Source organism: Trypanosoma melophagium, assembly GCF_022059095.1.
Source record: "Trypanosoma melophagium isolate St. Kilda chromosome Unknown ctg15segment0, whole genome shotgun sequence".
NCBI classification, from domain to species: Eukaryota; Euglenozoa; class Kinetoplastea; order Trypanosomatida; family Trypanosomatidae; genus Trypanosoma; species Trypanosoma melophagium.
Window position 1 is genome coordinate 11537 of NW_027125143.1, and position 14674 is coordinate 26210.

General features: G+C 37.7%; 1 protein-coding gene across 1 annotated transcript; it reads left to right on the top strand.

Moving 5' to 3' along the window:
- Positions 1-254: 254 nt before the first annotated feature.
- LSM04_000264 (Dynein heavy chain) lies at positions 255-14255 on the top strand (the record flags this gene model as incomplete). Its single annotated transcript, XM_067338317.1, has 1 exon — positions 255-14255. One exon carries the CDS (start codon positions 255-257, stop codon positions 14253-14255), a length of 14001 nt encoding a protein of 4666 aa, XP_067193638.1.
- Positions 14256-14674: the final 419 nt, after the last annotated feature.

Here is a 14674-nt window from a genome sequence, read left to right on the forward strand (position 1 = left end):
TAGGTCTTCGATGAAAGAGTGAATGAAAGGATGACTCGTTCAGTTCTTTTTTTTTCTTTTTTTGTCTTATGACTGTGTTACTTTCTTGAGGACTCATGACGGGTTTTTACTTCACAGTGTGTCTTTTTTTTTTTTTTACTTATTCTTGTTTTTTTTTACCCCCTTTTTCCTGGCTGTGCGTTTCTTTTTTTTTTTTTTTTGTTTGTTTCCTTTTATGATTCAATGATATTTTTTCGTAAATCGGAGAAAGATCAATGGCTAAGGGTGAAAAGGAAGAAGCACCTATTGACAAGCGGGTGCAATGGCTTGAGCAGCGTATTATTACTGCACTGAAAGCAAAACCAATGGATACCAAAAAGCTTATCGACAATGAGGACAGCCGTGGACAAATTAATGAGTTTCTTGACACAGCGGATACCCGACATTTGTATGTATATCAGTCATCCAATGGAATGCTTGTTGCTCGTATTGAACCACCGGAAGAACTGAAGAGAAAAGGAATTTACTTCACAAAAACCAACCGTGAGAAGATTAGTGATGATCAACACATGAAGGAAAAAATTGTTTTTGGTGATTTATCTCCTGATGCTTTGTCTGGTCTTAACACTATGACCCGAAATGTTTATGCCCAAATTATTAAGCGTGAAAAGCGAAATGTGAGTCAAGTTCCAGATGTCGCCGTAGCTGAACTAATGGATGACACCCATGGTCTACTTGCACAGATGCTGGTTACGTTGGGACTTTGTCAAGGGAAAACTCTTCTTCCTATGCCTCCTGTGCAACTTCCTTCAAGGGTTGGTGATGGTCCTTTTGATTCGGAGTTTCTCTATCATTTAGAGAGTTCTATTATCGCCTGGACTGCACAGATCCGAGCAGCAATTGACTCTTCTCCAGAAGAAATGTTTACTGATGCTAGTACAGGAAAACCAACACATCCTGGACCTTTAGATGAAATTGATTTTTGGAAAAATAAAGCAGACAATTTGTCAACTCTTGAAGAACAACTTTACTCTGTAAAGGCATTGAAAATTCTTATAATTCTTAAGAAAACTGAGAGCAGCTATTACGTTCCGTTTTCTCAGCTTATAAACGAACTTAAAGAAGCTTCTGCAGAAGCACGAGACAACTACCGCTTCCTTAAACCGATTCAACCTGATTTTGAAGCTATGTGCCCGTCCTGCTCTGGACATGCAGAATTTACACAATTGGCCACAAATGGAACATTTAAACGACTTTTTCACTATTTATTTCTTCTTTGGACTCAGTCAGGATTTTACAATACTTCTACACGTCTTGTTGTTCTCCTTCGTCAAATGTGCAATGATCTTATTGGTATGGCTTCGGAACATGTAAATGTTGAAGAATTTGCAAAAAGTTTCGAAAAAAAAGATGCTATTGGAAGATTAGGGGAAACTCTGGCCATTTGCGGGCAATTCAAGGCAGCATATTTTCACTACAAATCATATGTATCTACTGTAGCACGTCCATGGAAATTCCAAAATACTGCTTTCTTTTCTAGATTGGATATCTTTTTGGAACGTTGTCATGATCTTCTGGATACGATGGAAACTGCTGTACTTTTTGATAAGATGGAGAATATCAAGGTTGGGGGCTCCAAAAGCCAAATTCATACCAAAGAAGCTGAAGAAATTAAGGCTGAGTTTGATGAGGCTTATTTGAAATTTTTTGGTGTGGAATATAATTTATTGGACGTCGATGAAACTCGCTTTGATACAGATTATTCCAATTTCAGAGCTACTATTCGCGAACTTGAGCGTCGTCTTGGTGCTATACTTGTAACTACTATTGATGAAGCCAAGGCTATTTCAGAGATTTTTAAGGCAGTTGACACTTTTGATGGTTTTACAGACCGCACAGTTGTTCAATTAGAGTGGTTTAAAAAACAAAAAGCCGTTTTGGATAGTTTTCACCAAGATCTCCTTGCCGCTCAAGAAGCATTCTATCAGGGTGATTCATTTGGATCCTATCCAAATATTCCTCCTCTTGCAGCAGCTGTTGTGAGATGTGGTGCACTGTTAGATCGAATTAATGAATCCCACAACCGTATTGGAGAGCTTTCTCCAACAATTCTTGAGAGTGAATCTGGTAAGGAGGCAATGGAATTATATGAAAAACTCAGGGCAGCTTTTGACGCTACTATTAAGGAAAAATACGAGGCATGGTGTGCAGATGTTGGATCAATCAGCATGGATAAATTAAAGCTACCTCTTTTGGAAATTGATCGAAATAATAAATTGAAGGTCAATTTTGACCCTGCTCTTGTGAAAACCCTCAGGGAGGTTTACTATTTAGAAGTTATGAATTCCTTTGATTCACGTGACCGTCAAAAACTTGAGGTTCCCGCTGATGTTCAAGCTGTATTTGAGAAACGTGAAACTTATCGTTCACAGACGATGAAACTTGATTACGTTAGCTCAACTTTCAATAATTTCATGAGTTCATTACGTCAAGAAGATGAAATGCCACTTATTCGAGCAGAATTGGATGCTTTTGAGAATACAATTCAGCGTGGAACGACACAAGTGCGTTGGCAAGATGGAAGTGAAGTTGATTCTTTTATTGAAGTGGCTCTACAAAAAGTTTCTGCTATTGACCGAGTTGTTGTAACATTTCACACAAACGTTCAGCTTATGATAGACTCTTTGGAAGAATACCGCAAAAATGACCGGTTCTTGCCTCTTAATCGTGGTGAAGGTGTAAAGACAATGTCTGAACATGAATTAAGAAAAAGTCTTGAGGATCATATAAAACACCGACATCGCGACATTACTGAACGTGGAGAACGAATCCACGCACTATTGCGAAATAGTTTTGAAGCTGTTAATCAACTTAAAGAAAGTGAGGGTTCACCTCAAATTACAGAGGATTCTGAAGCGTGGAAAAAGTACGTAGAATATGTTGATAAAGTACTGAAAAAATCTATCAATGACTCTGTTATTTACTCCTTAAACTGCTTACGGAACCAGTTGGATCCCGATTGGATTGTGGAAAACGAAGGTATACCACTTGTAGAAGTAAGGCTGTCTCTTACAAAGGGGTCAGGGGGAATTACCCCATGCTCACGGTATGAGCCCTACATTCAGGGTATAGAGCAGGAAGATCATTCAATACGAAAACTCCTCTCTGGTCTCGTATCAGGAATAGAGGGAGGAGCGGAATTGATTAAACCTCTTTTGAATGGTGAAAACTATGCCACTGAGGTAAGTAACAACGATGAAGTAAAACGATTGAAGTCAGAAATTGACGCATTATTAACACAGAATTATGAAGCCTGTGAAGAGTACCGTCGTAACTTCGATGAATTTAAACATTTATGGGAAACTGATAGAAAGAAGGCATTTGCTGAATTTTTGGATAAGGATAAGGTTGTGAAACGACGCTCTAGCTACTCGGAAGAGGACTTGAGCAAGGTAGTTTCACAAACAAACAAAGAATTTTTTGGCGTTAGCTTGCAAGACTTTGATCGTGCCATCACAGATTATGAACGTATTGGTACAAGAATTAATAATACTGAAGAAAGACATGTAGAAGGATTCGTTTCGATAGACGTAAAACCTCTTCGTGCAGCATTGCGAGATATATGCAAAAAATGGAAGGATATGTACTCAGACTATTTGATTACCAAAATATCAACTGATTTGGAAAGTCTTTATGCGTTCATGAAGGAAGCAGATGAAGGTTTAGATATTGAAGTACTAGATGGCAATGTGGAATCATTAAAATGTGCTATGCGATGGATTAGAGATTGCCGCAGAAAGAATGAAGAAATTGTAGGCAAGGATGATAATCCTGAAACTGGAGGAATGTTCCCTCCTATTCAAGCTGCTATTCGTATGCTAAAAAGTCATGTTAATACTTCATCAGCTGCGGAGGTTGAATTAGAAAAAATTGAGAGATTAGATGAGCTACGAAAACCTGCTCCTGATCAATGGATTGCTCTCAATAAAAAAGCTTTAAATGTGCGAGCACAAAACTCTATTGTTCAAGACAGAGAAGCTGAGAAAGTGAAGGAACAGGTTTTGCTATTTGAGGAAAGACTTCGGCAAGAATCCCAAGGATTTCATCAAAAACGTCTATTTAGTTATTCCATTGATAGAAGTATTGTTTACGATGAAATGGATGAGGTCTATCACCACTTTATGGAGATTGAACATGAAGCAAAAGAATTACAAAATCTTCAAGAGCTATTCGATTTAACTCCTGCACAATTCAAAGAAATTCGAGAGTGCCGTCACGATCTAATGATGTTAAAACAGGTATGGGATTTGAACGAGCATGTGATGTCCCAGTTTTCTGATTGGATGAAATCGACCTTTAAAAATGCTGATGTTTCACTTTTTGAAGATGAGTGCAAAAAGCTTTCCAAGCAACTTCAACAACAACCAATGAAGGTGAAATCTTGGGATTGTTTCAAAGGTGTGGATGAACAAGTGCGCAATATGAGAACTTCATTACCACTTTGTCAGTCTTTAAGCTCTCCATCCATGCGACCACGTCATTGGCAACTTTTGGTCTCTACTACAAAGCAACCAGGTAGCATTGATCCTGAAGCTAGTGATTTTACACTAGAGAAACTTTTCGCTCTCGGTCTTCATAAATATTCTGAAGAGGTGGCAAATATTGTTGAAAAGGCAGACAAAGAACTTAGAATTGAGACAAATTTAAGTAAAATTATTGGTATATGGGAAAAGATGATTTTTACTTATTCAAAGGATGAAGATCTTGATACTTACTTGCTGGGATCTGTGGATGATGTTATAGAGCAATTAGAAAATGATAATAACGCACTTTCTTCAATGCTTTCAGACCGTTTTGTGGAATACTTTTATGAAAAAGTTATTCTTTGGCAGAAGAATCTTGGTGCGGTAGATACTTGTACAGGTAAATGGATGGATATACAAAGACAATGGATGAATTTGTTCCCTATTTTTGTTCGTTCTGAAGATATTAAAGAGCAACTTCCTGATGATGCAAAGAATTTTGCCGAAGCCGATCGAGTTTTCAGACTTCTTATGAGTAAGGCCCATAAGTATGATAATGTTATCGAAGTGATATGTAGTGATACTTTAAAGAAGGAATTAGGACGAGATGAAGATCTTGACCAGACTCTTAACTACGTTCAAGATATTTTGGCTCAATGCGAAAAAGCACTTGCTGATTACCTGGAAACAAAACGCAAAATATTTCCTAGGTTCTTTTTTGTATCTGCAACTGACTTGATTGATATTCTTTCAAAGGGTTCTGATCCTAGAGCAGTAATGGTACATATGAGTAAGATAATTGACTCTGTGGATACTTTTACCTTTGCGAATAATCCTAATCCTCATGCTGGACCCAAGGATACATACGAAATGATTTCTGTACAAGGTGAGAAGGTAAGTCTTTCAGAAGATTACACATGTGATGGTCCTGTTGAGTTATGGTTAGATGGACTTATAAGAGCAATGAAAAAGGCGATGAAAAAACATATAAAAGAGGCAAATGCAAGTTATATTGAAAAACCACGAAATGAATGGATTTACCAATATCCTTGTCAAGCTATTATTGTGGCTTCACGTATATGGTTTACAACTGAAGTTCATCAGGCATTTATACAAATTGAAGAAGGTAATGATATGGGTATGAAAGATTGTTTAAAAAATCAAAAGATTCAACTTGATAGTCTTATCAAGGAAGTACTGGTAGATCGAACGTCCAATGAACGTAAAATGCTCGTTCATCTTATTACAATTGATGTTCACAATAGGGATATTGTACAGGCTATGGTAGATGAACGTGTTGATGCTGTGGATGCTTTTAGTTGGCAATCTCAACTTCGTTACTACTGGGATGAAACAAAAGGTAATGAAATTCGAATCGCAGATGCTGAATTTACTAATGGATATGAATATATTGGTCTTTGCGGATGTCTGGTTATTACTAAACTTACAGATCGTTGTTATATTACTCTAACTCAGGCTTTACGCCTGAAAAAAGGAGGTGCACCTGCAGGACCAGCAGGAACTGGTAAAACAGAAACAACAAAAGATCTTGCACGAAATATGGGTATAGCATGTTATGTTTTTAATTGTTCTGATCAAATGAACTACATAACCCTTGGTCAAATTTTCAAGGGTCTTGCTATGTCTGGATCTTGGGGTTGTTTTGATGAATTTAATCGTATTTCAATAGAAGTTTTATCTGTTGTTGCAACTCAAGTGGGTTCTATATTAAATGCTTTGAAGGAACAAAAACAACGATTCCGCTTTATGGATGAAGAAATTTCAATTATTCCATCTGTTGGTATGTGGATTACAATGAATCCTGGTTATGCCGGACGTACGGAACTCCCTGAAAATATTAAGTCTCTCTTCCGTCCATGTGCTATGGTTGTTCCTGATTTAAAAAATATTTGTGAGATTATGTTGGCAGCTGAAGGATTTGGGGATGCAAAGGATCTTGCGCTTAAGTTTGTGACTCTTTATCGATTAAATAAGGAGTTACTTTCACCACAGGATCACTATGATTGGGGTCTTCGTGCTGTTAAATCTGTGTTGTACATTGCTGGTGCTCTAAAGCGTGGTGATCCTGATATCCCTGAGCGTAATGTACTTATGCGAGCATTACGTGACACCAATATGGCCAAACTTAGTAAAGATGATGTTTACGTTTTTATGGGACTTATTCGCTCACTCTTCCCTAACTTGGACGTTCCAAAGAAGGATAAACCTGAACTTGTTGCGGCATGCAAAGAAGTTTGTCGTGAACAAGGTAATTTACCTGGTGAAAATGATATTTTTATCTTAAAATGTGTGCAGTATGAGGAACTATTACATGTTCGTCATTCTGTCTTCGTTTTGGGACCTGCAGGGTGTGGTAAAACTGAATGCTGGAAATGCTTGCAAGGTGCTCTTACAAAGTTACACAAAGATGAATGGAAAGCAAAAGCTGTATCATCGTGCTTAAATCCAAAGGCTATTACTTCTAATGAATTATACGGATATTTTACTCCTAATAAAGAATGGCGAGATGGTATTTTGTCTTGTATATTCCGTGACTATGCTTTGGAGTCTAAAAAGAGACGTAACATGAAGTGGATTGTACTTGACGGTATTATTGATGCAGAATGGATTGAGTCTATGAATACTGTGATGGATGATAATAAGATGCTAACATTGGTGTCAAATGAACGTATCCCCTTAACAGATTCCATGCGTATGATATTTGAGGTTTCACACTTGCGTAATGCTTCACCTGCAACAGTCTCTCGTGCTGGTGTCGTTTTTATTAATGAAAGTGATCTTGGTTGGGGGCCTTTTAAAGATAAGTGGATTGCTACCCGTGATAAACGTGAAGGAACAGTACTTGATAGCCTATTCGATAAGTATGTTCCTTTTGTTTTTGAGTTTTGGAAACGTAGTATGAAACCTATTGTAACCTTAATGGATATCAATGTAATACAGACTATATGTTTTATTCTGGAAGGTATTCTTGGACAAATGTCTCATGAAGAACTCTCAAAACACCCCAACTATTTTGATGTTTGTGAAAAGTATTTTGTCTTTGCTGTTATTTGGGCTTTCGGTGGGCCATTACCAGGACATGATGGACGTATTGATGCAAGGATGAACTTCTCTAATCAATGGAAGAAAGAATTTCCTAATATGAAAATCAGTGATTCAGGTTCCATTTTTGATTACTATATTGAAAAGAGAAAAGATGAAAATGGTATTTACCAGTTTGAGTGGAAACCCTGGAGTGATCTTGTTCAACCATATGTTCCGGATCCTGATAGACAACTTTCTTCTGTCTCAGTACAAACCGCAGATAGTGTTCGCATGTCACATTTAATGAGTTTATTGATAGATAATGCCAAATCTGTTATGCTTGTTGGAACAGCTGGAACAGGTAAAACCAATTTGATTATGTCAAAATTACGTTCTTTGGATAATGAACATGTTCTGTTTCGCGTTATTTCTTTTAATGCACGTACTTCTTCTAGTGGACTTCAGGCCGTAATGGAACAGTCTTTAGAAAAACGCTCGGGTCGTACATATGGACCTTTTAACCGAAAGAAATTGGTATTCTTCCTTGATGATATGAACATGCCTGCACCTGATAAATATGGGACTCAAGAGGCTATTGCCCTTCTTCAACAACATGTAAGTTATGGTTTTTGGTATGATCGTGTGAAAATTATTCAGAAAGAGGTGGTGGATTTACGTTATGTTGGAGCTATGAATCCAAAATCTGGTACTTTTACAATATTGGATCGTCTTTTAAGACATTTTGCTGTATTTTCAACAAATATGCCAGAACGAACAGATTTAATAAGTATTTATGGTCAAATTCTTCAAGCCCATACTCGTAAGTTCCCACGTGATATCCGTGATGCCATGACAACACTTGTTACCAATGCCACTATTGAATTACATAGTTTGGTTTCCAAACAATTTTTCCCTACTGCTATTAAGTTTCATTATCAGTGGAATATGCGTGAGATGTTTAATATATTCCAGGGTCTCTGTAAATCTAGTCCTAAGATTCATACTACACCAATGCAATTCGCACGTCTTTGGGTTCATGAATGTAATCGTACATTCCGTGATCGAATGGCAGAAACAGACGATATGAACCGTTTTGATGCACTATTTCTTGAAGTAATAGGACGTGCTGGATTTAGTGATATTAATCCAAAAGAATTAGTACAAGAACCACTTCTCTGGGCACCTTTCCTCACAACAGCAGAAGGAGAAGAAAATGTATACGATGAACTGACGATAGATTCTGCACAATCATACCTTATTAAAAAGTTAGACGAATACAATGATAATTATGCACGTATGAATCTTGTTCTTTTTAATCAAGCAGTTGAACATTTATGTCGTATTGCACGTATTACTTCTAATCCACGTGGTAATGCTTTACTTGTTGGTGTCGGTGGTTCTGGTAAACAATCACTTGCACGTCTTTCCTCGTTTATTAATGGTCATGAAATTTTTCAGATTCTTGTTACTAGCAGCTATGGTATTGCTGAATTCCGTGTTGATATGCAAGAACTCTATCGTAAGTGTGGTCTGAAGGGATACCCATTTGCTTTTATTATTACTGATACCCAAATTGTATCTCAAGATATGCTTGTATATCTTAATGATATGCTTTCTAGCGGTAATGTTCCTGAATTATTTAATCAAGATGAACGTGATGGTATTGTGGGTTCTATCACTAATGAAGTTAAAGCGGCTGGTATAACAGATTATTCAAACCCTGATGTTTGTTGGGAATACTTTATAGACAAGGTACGATCAAACCTTCACATAATTCTGTGTTTCTCACCTGTAAGTAAAAACTTTGGAGCGTGGTGTCGTCAATTCCCTGCACTTGCAAATACTACTGTCATTGATTGGTTTTTGCGTTGGCCTGAACAAGCACTTAAGTCTGTTGCTCGTCGATTCTTATCTGAAATTGAGTTGGGAGGTCCAGAAATGACACAGCATATTGCTGATTTTATGGCATTTTGCCAAGATAAAGTTACTGAGACTTGTGAAGAGTATTATCTTCAAGAAAAACGTCGAGCATATACAACTCCAAAATCATTCTTGGAGTTAATTGCCTTTTATAAAGAATTACTTTCAAAGAAGCGGGATAATTTGAATGATAGGACACAACGATTGGTTAGTGGTATTGATAAAATTAAAGAAGCAGGGGTACAAGTGGCTGCATTACAAGAAGTTCTTCAAAGGGAAAGTGTAGAAGTTGAAGAGGCAAGACAAAAAACCGCCGCTTTGATGGAAACTGTGGGAAGAGAAAAGGCAATTGTAGAAGAACAAAGTGCTATTGCAGCTAAAGAAGAAGAGAAAACTAATAAAATTGTCGCAGAAGTAGAATTATTTGAAAGTCAATGCGCTGAAGATTTAGCAAAAGCCAAACCTCTTGTTGAAGAGGCTCTTGCAGCACTTGATACACTTGATAAAGCGTCCATATCTGAGCTAAAGAATTTGGGTAAACCTCCTGTAGATGTGCAAATGGTTGCTATTTGTGTCCGGGTTCTTACATCAAATCCTCGAGCTATTCCATCTGTAAAGAATCGTACATGGGCTGAATGCAAAAAAATGATGAATCAAGTCGATCGTTTTCTGGCAGAACTCAAAGGTTTTGATGTAAATAACATTCCACAGATTTGTATTGATCAAATTCAAATGTATATAACAAATCCTGCTTTTGATCCAGAAAATATAAAAACTAAATCTTTTGCTGCAGCAGGTTTGTGTAAATGGGCCGTTGGTATTAACAAGTATCATTTGGTGCGTTGTGAGGTTCGTCCAAAGGAGGAACGTTTAGCTGAGGCTCAAGAGCGTCTACAACAAAGTAAAGCAGCATTAAAGAAAATTCAAGATAAAGTTGCAGATCTTAACGCGAAGCTTGAAGCTTTAATTTCACAATATAATGATGCAGTAGAAGCGGCGAATGCTATTGAACAGAAGGCAAAGAAGACACAACTTAAAATGGATCTTGCCCAACGTCTTGTGACTGGTTTGGCAGATGAAAGTATTCGATGGGGTAATACTATTCAAGAACTTCAAAATGCCAGTGCACTTTTGGTAGGTGACGTTCTTTTAGGAGCCTCTTTTGTTTCTTACATTGGTCCATTTTCAAAAGCTTTCCGTGAACGTATTGTATTAGAGGATTGGATACCTAAAGTGAAGGAATTGGGAATTCCCATGACAGAAAATCTTGATATTACTATGAATGTACTCACATCAGAAGCAGCAGTGGCTTCTTGGAATAATGAAGGTCTTCCTTCAGATAGGATATCAACAGAAAATGGTGCTATAATGACGAATTGTACTCGTTGGCCTCTTATTATTGATCCACAACTTCAAGGTATCAAATGGATTCGTACACGTGAAGAAAAGAACGGACTGAAGGTAATTCAAACTTCACAGAAAACATGGCAACGTACTCTTCAAACCTGCATTGAAGAGGGGCTTCCTTGTGTAATTGAGTGTTTGGGTGAATTTATTGAACCAGTCCTTGACGGAGTTTTGAGTCGTCAAACCTTTAAAAAGGGTGGTCGTCAGTTTATTAAACTTGGTGCGACAGAAGTAGAATATAACAATAATTTCCGTTTGTTTTTGCAAACTAAACTTGGTAACCCATCCTATGGTCCTGAAGTGAATGCTCAAACAACATTAATAAACTTTATGGTAACTGAAGTTGGACTCGAAGATCAATTACTTGCTGTTGTGGTAAATCAAGAACGACCTGATTTAGAGAAGAAACGAGGAACTCTTTTGCGTCAAATGAATACTATGACAATTGAACTTCAAAAGTGTGAAGATGGTCTTCTTTATGAATTAACAAATGCTACAGGTGATATATTAGAAAATGTTGCACTTATTGAGAATCTTGAAAATACAAAGAAAAAAGCAAAAGAAATTAATGTTTCATTCGCTCAAGCCGTTGCTACACAGAAGGATATTGCTCAAAATCGTTTGACCTATACTCAAGTTGCCGTAAGGGGAGCTTTACTATTTTTTCAGATTGATCAATTATGGAAGATTGATCATATGTATCAGTACTCCTTAGAAGCTTTTATGGTGGTATTTAATAAGGCCTTGATGAAAGCAGCACAACCGGAAGATAAGAAGGATGTTGAAAAACGAGTTGAAAATGTTCTTCAATCCATAATGGAAACAGTCTTTGCATACGTTTCTCGTGGTCTTTTCGAAAGACATAAACTTATCTTATCCAGCTTGTTAACTTTTGCAATTCTTCAACGTCAAGGTGATATTGATGTGAAACAACTAGACTTTTTGTTGCGAGGTAAAAAGAAGTTGGGAGTACCACGACCTGAAACAGTGGTAGAGTGGTGTACCGAACCTAATTGGGCTGCAGTACAAGCTCTTGCAGAAGTTGAAGGATCAACACCCCCATTTAATTTATTACCAAATGATATGGCTGAGAATAATCGTTGGAAACAATGGACGGAAACAGAAAAACCTGAAATGGAAAAAATGCCCTCTGAGTGGAAGAATCTAACACAATTTCAACGACTTCTTGTATTGCGTTGTTTACGTCCTGATCGTCTTACTTCTGCATTAGAGACGTTTGTGTCTGACAGTCTTGGTCGTTTCTTTGTCTCTGATCAAACTGTTGATATTTCTGTTTCTATTAGAGAATCAACAACGACAACGCCACTCTTCTTCATCCTTTCCCCTGGTGTGGATCCTGTAAGAGCTGTGGAAGAAGCAGGTCGAAAAATGGGGTATACTTATGATAATGAACGTTTATACAATGTATCACTTGGTCAAGGTCAGGAGATTGTTGCTGATCGTGCATTGGAAAAGTGTTTCTTACAGGGTGGATGGGCATTATTGAATAATATTCATCTTGTACAAAAATGGCTTCTTACTTTGGAACGTCGTCTGGATTCTTATGCTGAAATTTATACACGTGTGGCGCAATTGAGAAAAGAAAGAGATGAGAAACGCGCTGCAGCAAAGAAAGTTATGGATGACACAGAAAATATTGGAGATGGAAAAGACGAAGATGGTAAAAGCTCAAATGAGTCTCGCTCCATGGAGACATCTGCAACACTGGATAAGGAAACTGAAGGCGGTGCGAATGACGACGGGAACGAATTGAAGTCATCAGCTGATGGAAGTAGGGAAAATGTACATGAAGGGGAGAATAATAATAAGAGTAATGATAATGATGATGATATTCCTTTTGAAGGACCTAAAGGGCATCCAGAGTTTCGTGTCTTTTTGAGTGCTGAACCTTCTAATGTTATTCCTATTGGTGTTCTTCAGCGCTCAATTAAACTTACATCTGAACCCCCTACTGGTATTCGGTCTAACATTGTCAGAGCAATGACCAATTTTAGCGATGAACCATGGGAAAAGAGTGCAAAACCAACAGAGTACCGTTGTATTATGTTTTCTATGTGCTTCTTCCATTCTGTGGTTGTGGAACGGAAAAAGTTCGGTCCACAAGGATGGAATAGAGTGTATCCTTTTAATACAGGTGATTTAACTACATGTATGGAGGTTGCAGCAAACTATATTGAAGATCGTCCAAAGGTGCCGTGGGAAGATCTACGTTATGTGTTTGGCGAGATTATGTATGGAGGACACATTACAGACGACTGGGATCGTGTATTGTGTATGGCATACCTTCGAACTTACCTTGTACCGGAGTGTTGCGATAATCTTCAATTGGCACCCGGAATTGAGGTTCCTGCACCAATGAGCTACAATGAATATATGGATTGGTTAACAAACTCTGAAGACTTTCCAGCGGAATCACCTCTACTTTTTGGTCTCCATCCTAATGCTGAAATTAATTATCGCACAGTACAAGCTGATGTCCTCTTCCGTACAATTAATGAGTTACAACCTAAACAACATTCTGGAGGGGATATGCTTAGTCCACAAGAAGTTGTACAACAGAAAATTGACGAACTTCGTGAACGTCTTCCTGAACCTCACAATCTTCAAGATTTAGCTGAACGTCTGGAAGATGAACGTACACCACAACAACACGTTTTCTATCAAGAATGTGAACGCATGAATCTTCTTATTAGCGTTCTAAAATCTACTCTTGAAGAACTTGATCTTGGACTTAAAGGTGCACTTTCAATGACTGCTGCTATGCAATTACTATTTGATGAAATTTATCTGGATAAACTTCCTGCCGTATGGGAAAAAGTTTCCTTTATGTCTTTACGTGCACTCGGATCTTGGATGGAAAATTTCCTTCTCCGAAATGATCAACTTATGGGATGGACTGGTGAATTGCAGACTCCAAAGGTAACAAATATTTCCCTCTTTTTTAATCCTATGTCCTTCCTTACAGCTATTATGCAAACTACTTCTATTACCAACAGTTTCGATCTCGATCAGATGGCATTGGTGGTTGATGTATTGAAAAAATCTGCTGATCAAATTGAGACAAGCGCCCGTGATGGATGCCACATTACAGGTCTCTCTATGGAAGGAGCCCGCTGGGACACCGCCTCCGCGTGCATTGACGAAAGTAGAATGAAGGAACTTTACCCAAAGATGCCAATTATGACAGTGCGATCCCTTCCACTATCTAAAATTGACCGACGTGATCAGTACGAATGTCCACTATATAAGACGCAACAACGTGGTCCAGGTTTTGTTGTTGGTTTCTGGTTAAAGACAAAACAACCGGCAAAGAAGTGGACAATCGCTGGTGTTGGACTTATCCTTGATGTAGTAGAGTAAGAAAGGGGAAAAAATGTAAACCAAGAAGGGATTTTTGTTTTTTTTTTGATATTTTTTTCTTTTGTTTCTTCTCATTTCTGTTTTACGGCTTTTATTATTATTATTATTATTATTATTATTATTATTAAGTTGATCGCTGAATCATCCCTCCACTAATGTATATAGTCACGGGGCAAGAAGGAGGATGTAAGAACGGCACACCATCTTCAGATGCGTACTCTGTCACAAATCCTCTTGTTTCTACCATTTTTGGTTTTACAATGTCTATTGAATTTACTGCGGCAGTAGAGTTGATCCTGTTAGAGTATTTGATTTTTTTCTTCAATGATGTTTTTTTTTGTTTTGTTTTCCCCTTTTTCTTCCCCCTTCTTACCAAAACAAAAAATAAAGGACTCCCACTCCTTCTCGTGTGTGTCTTT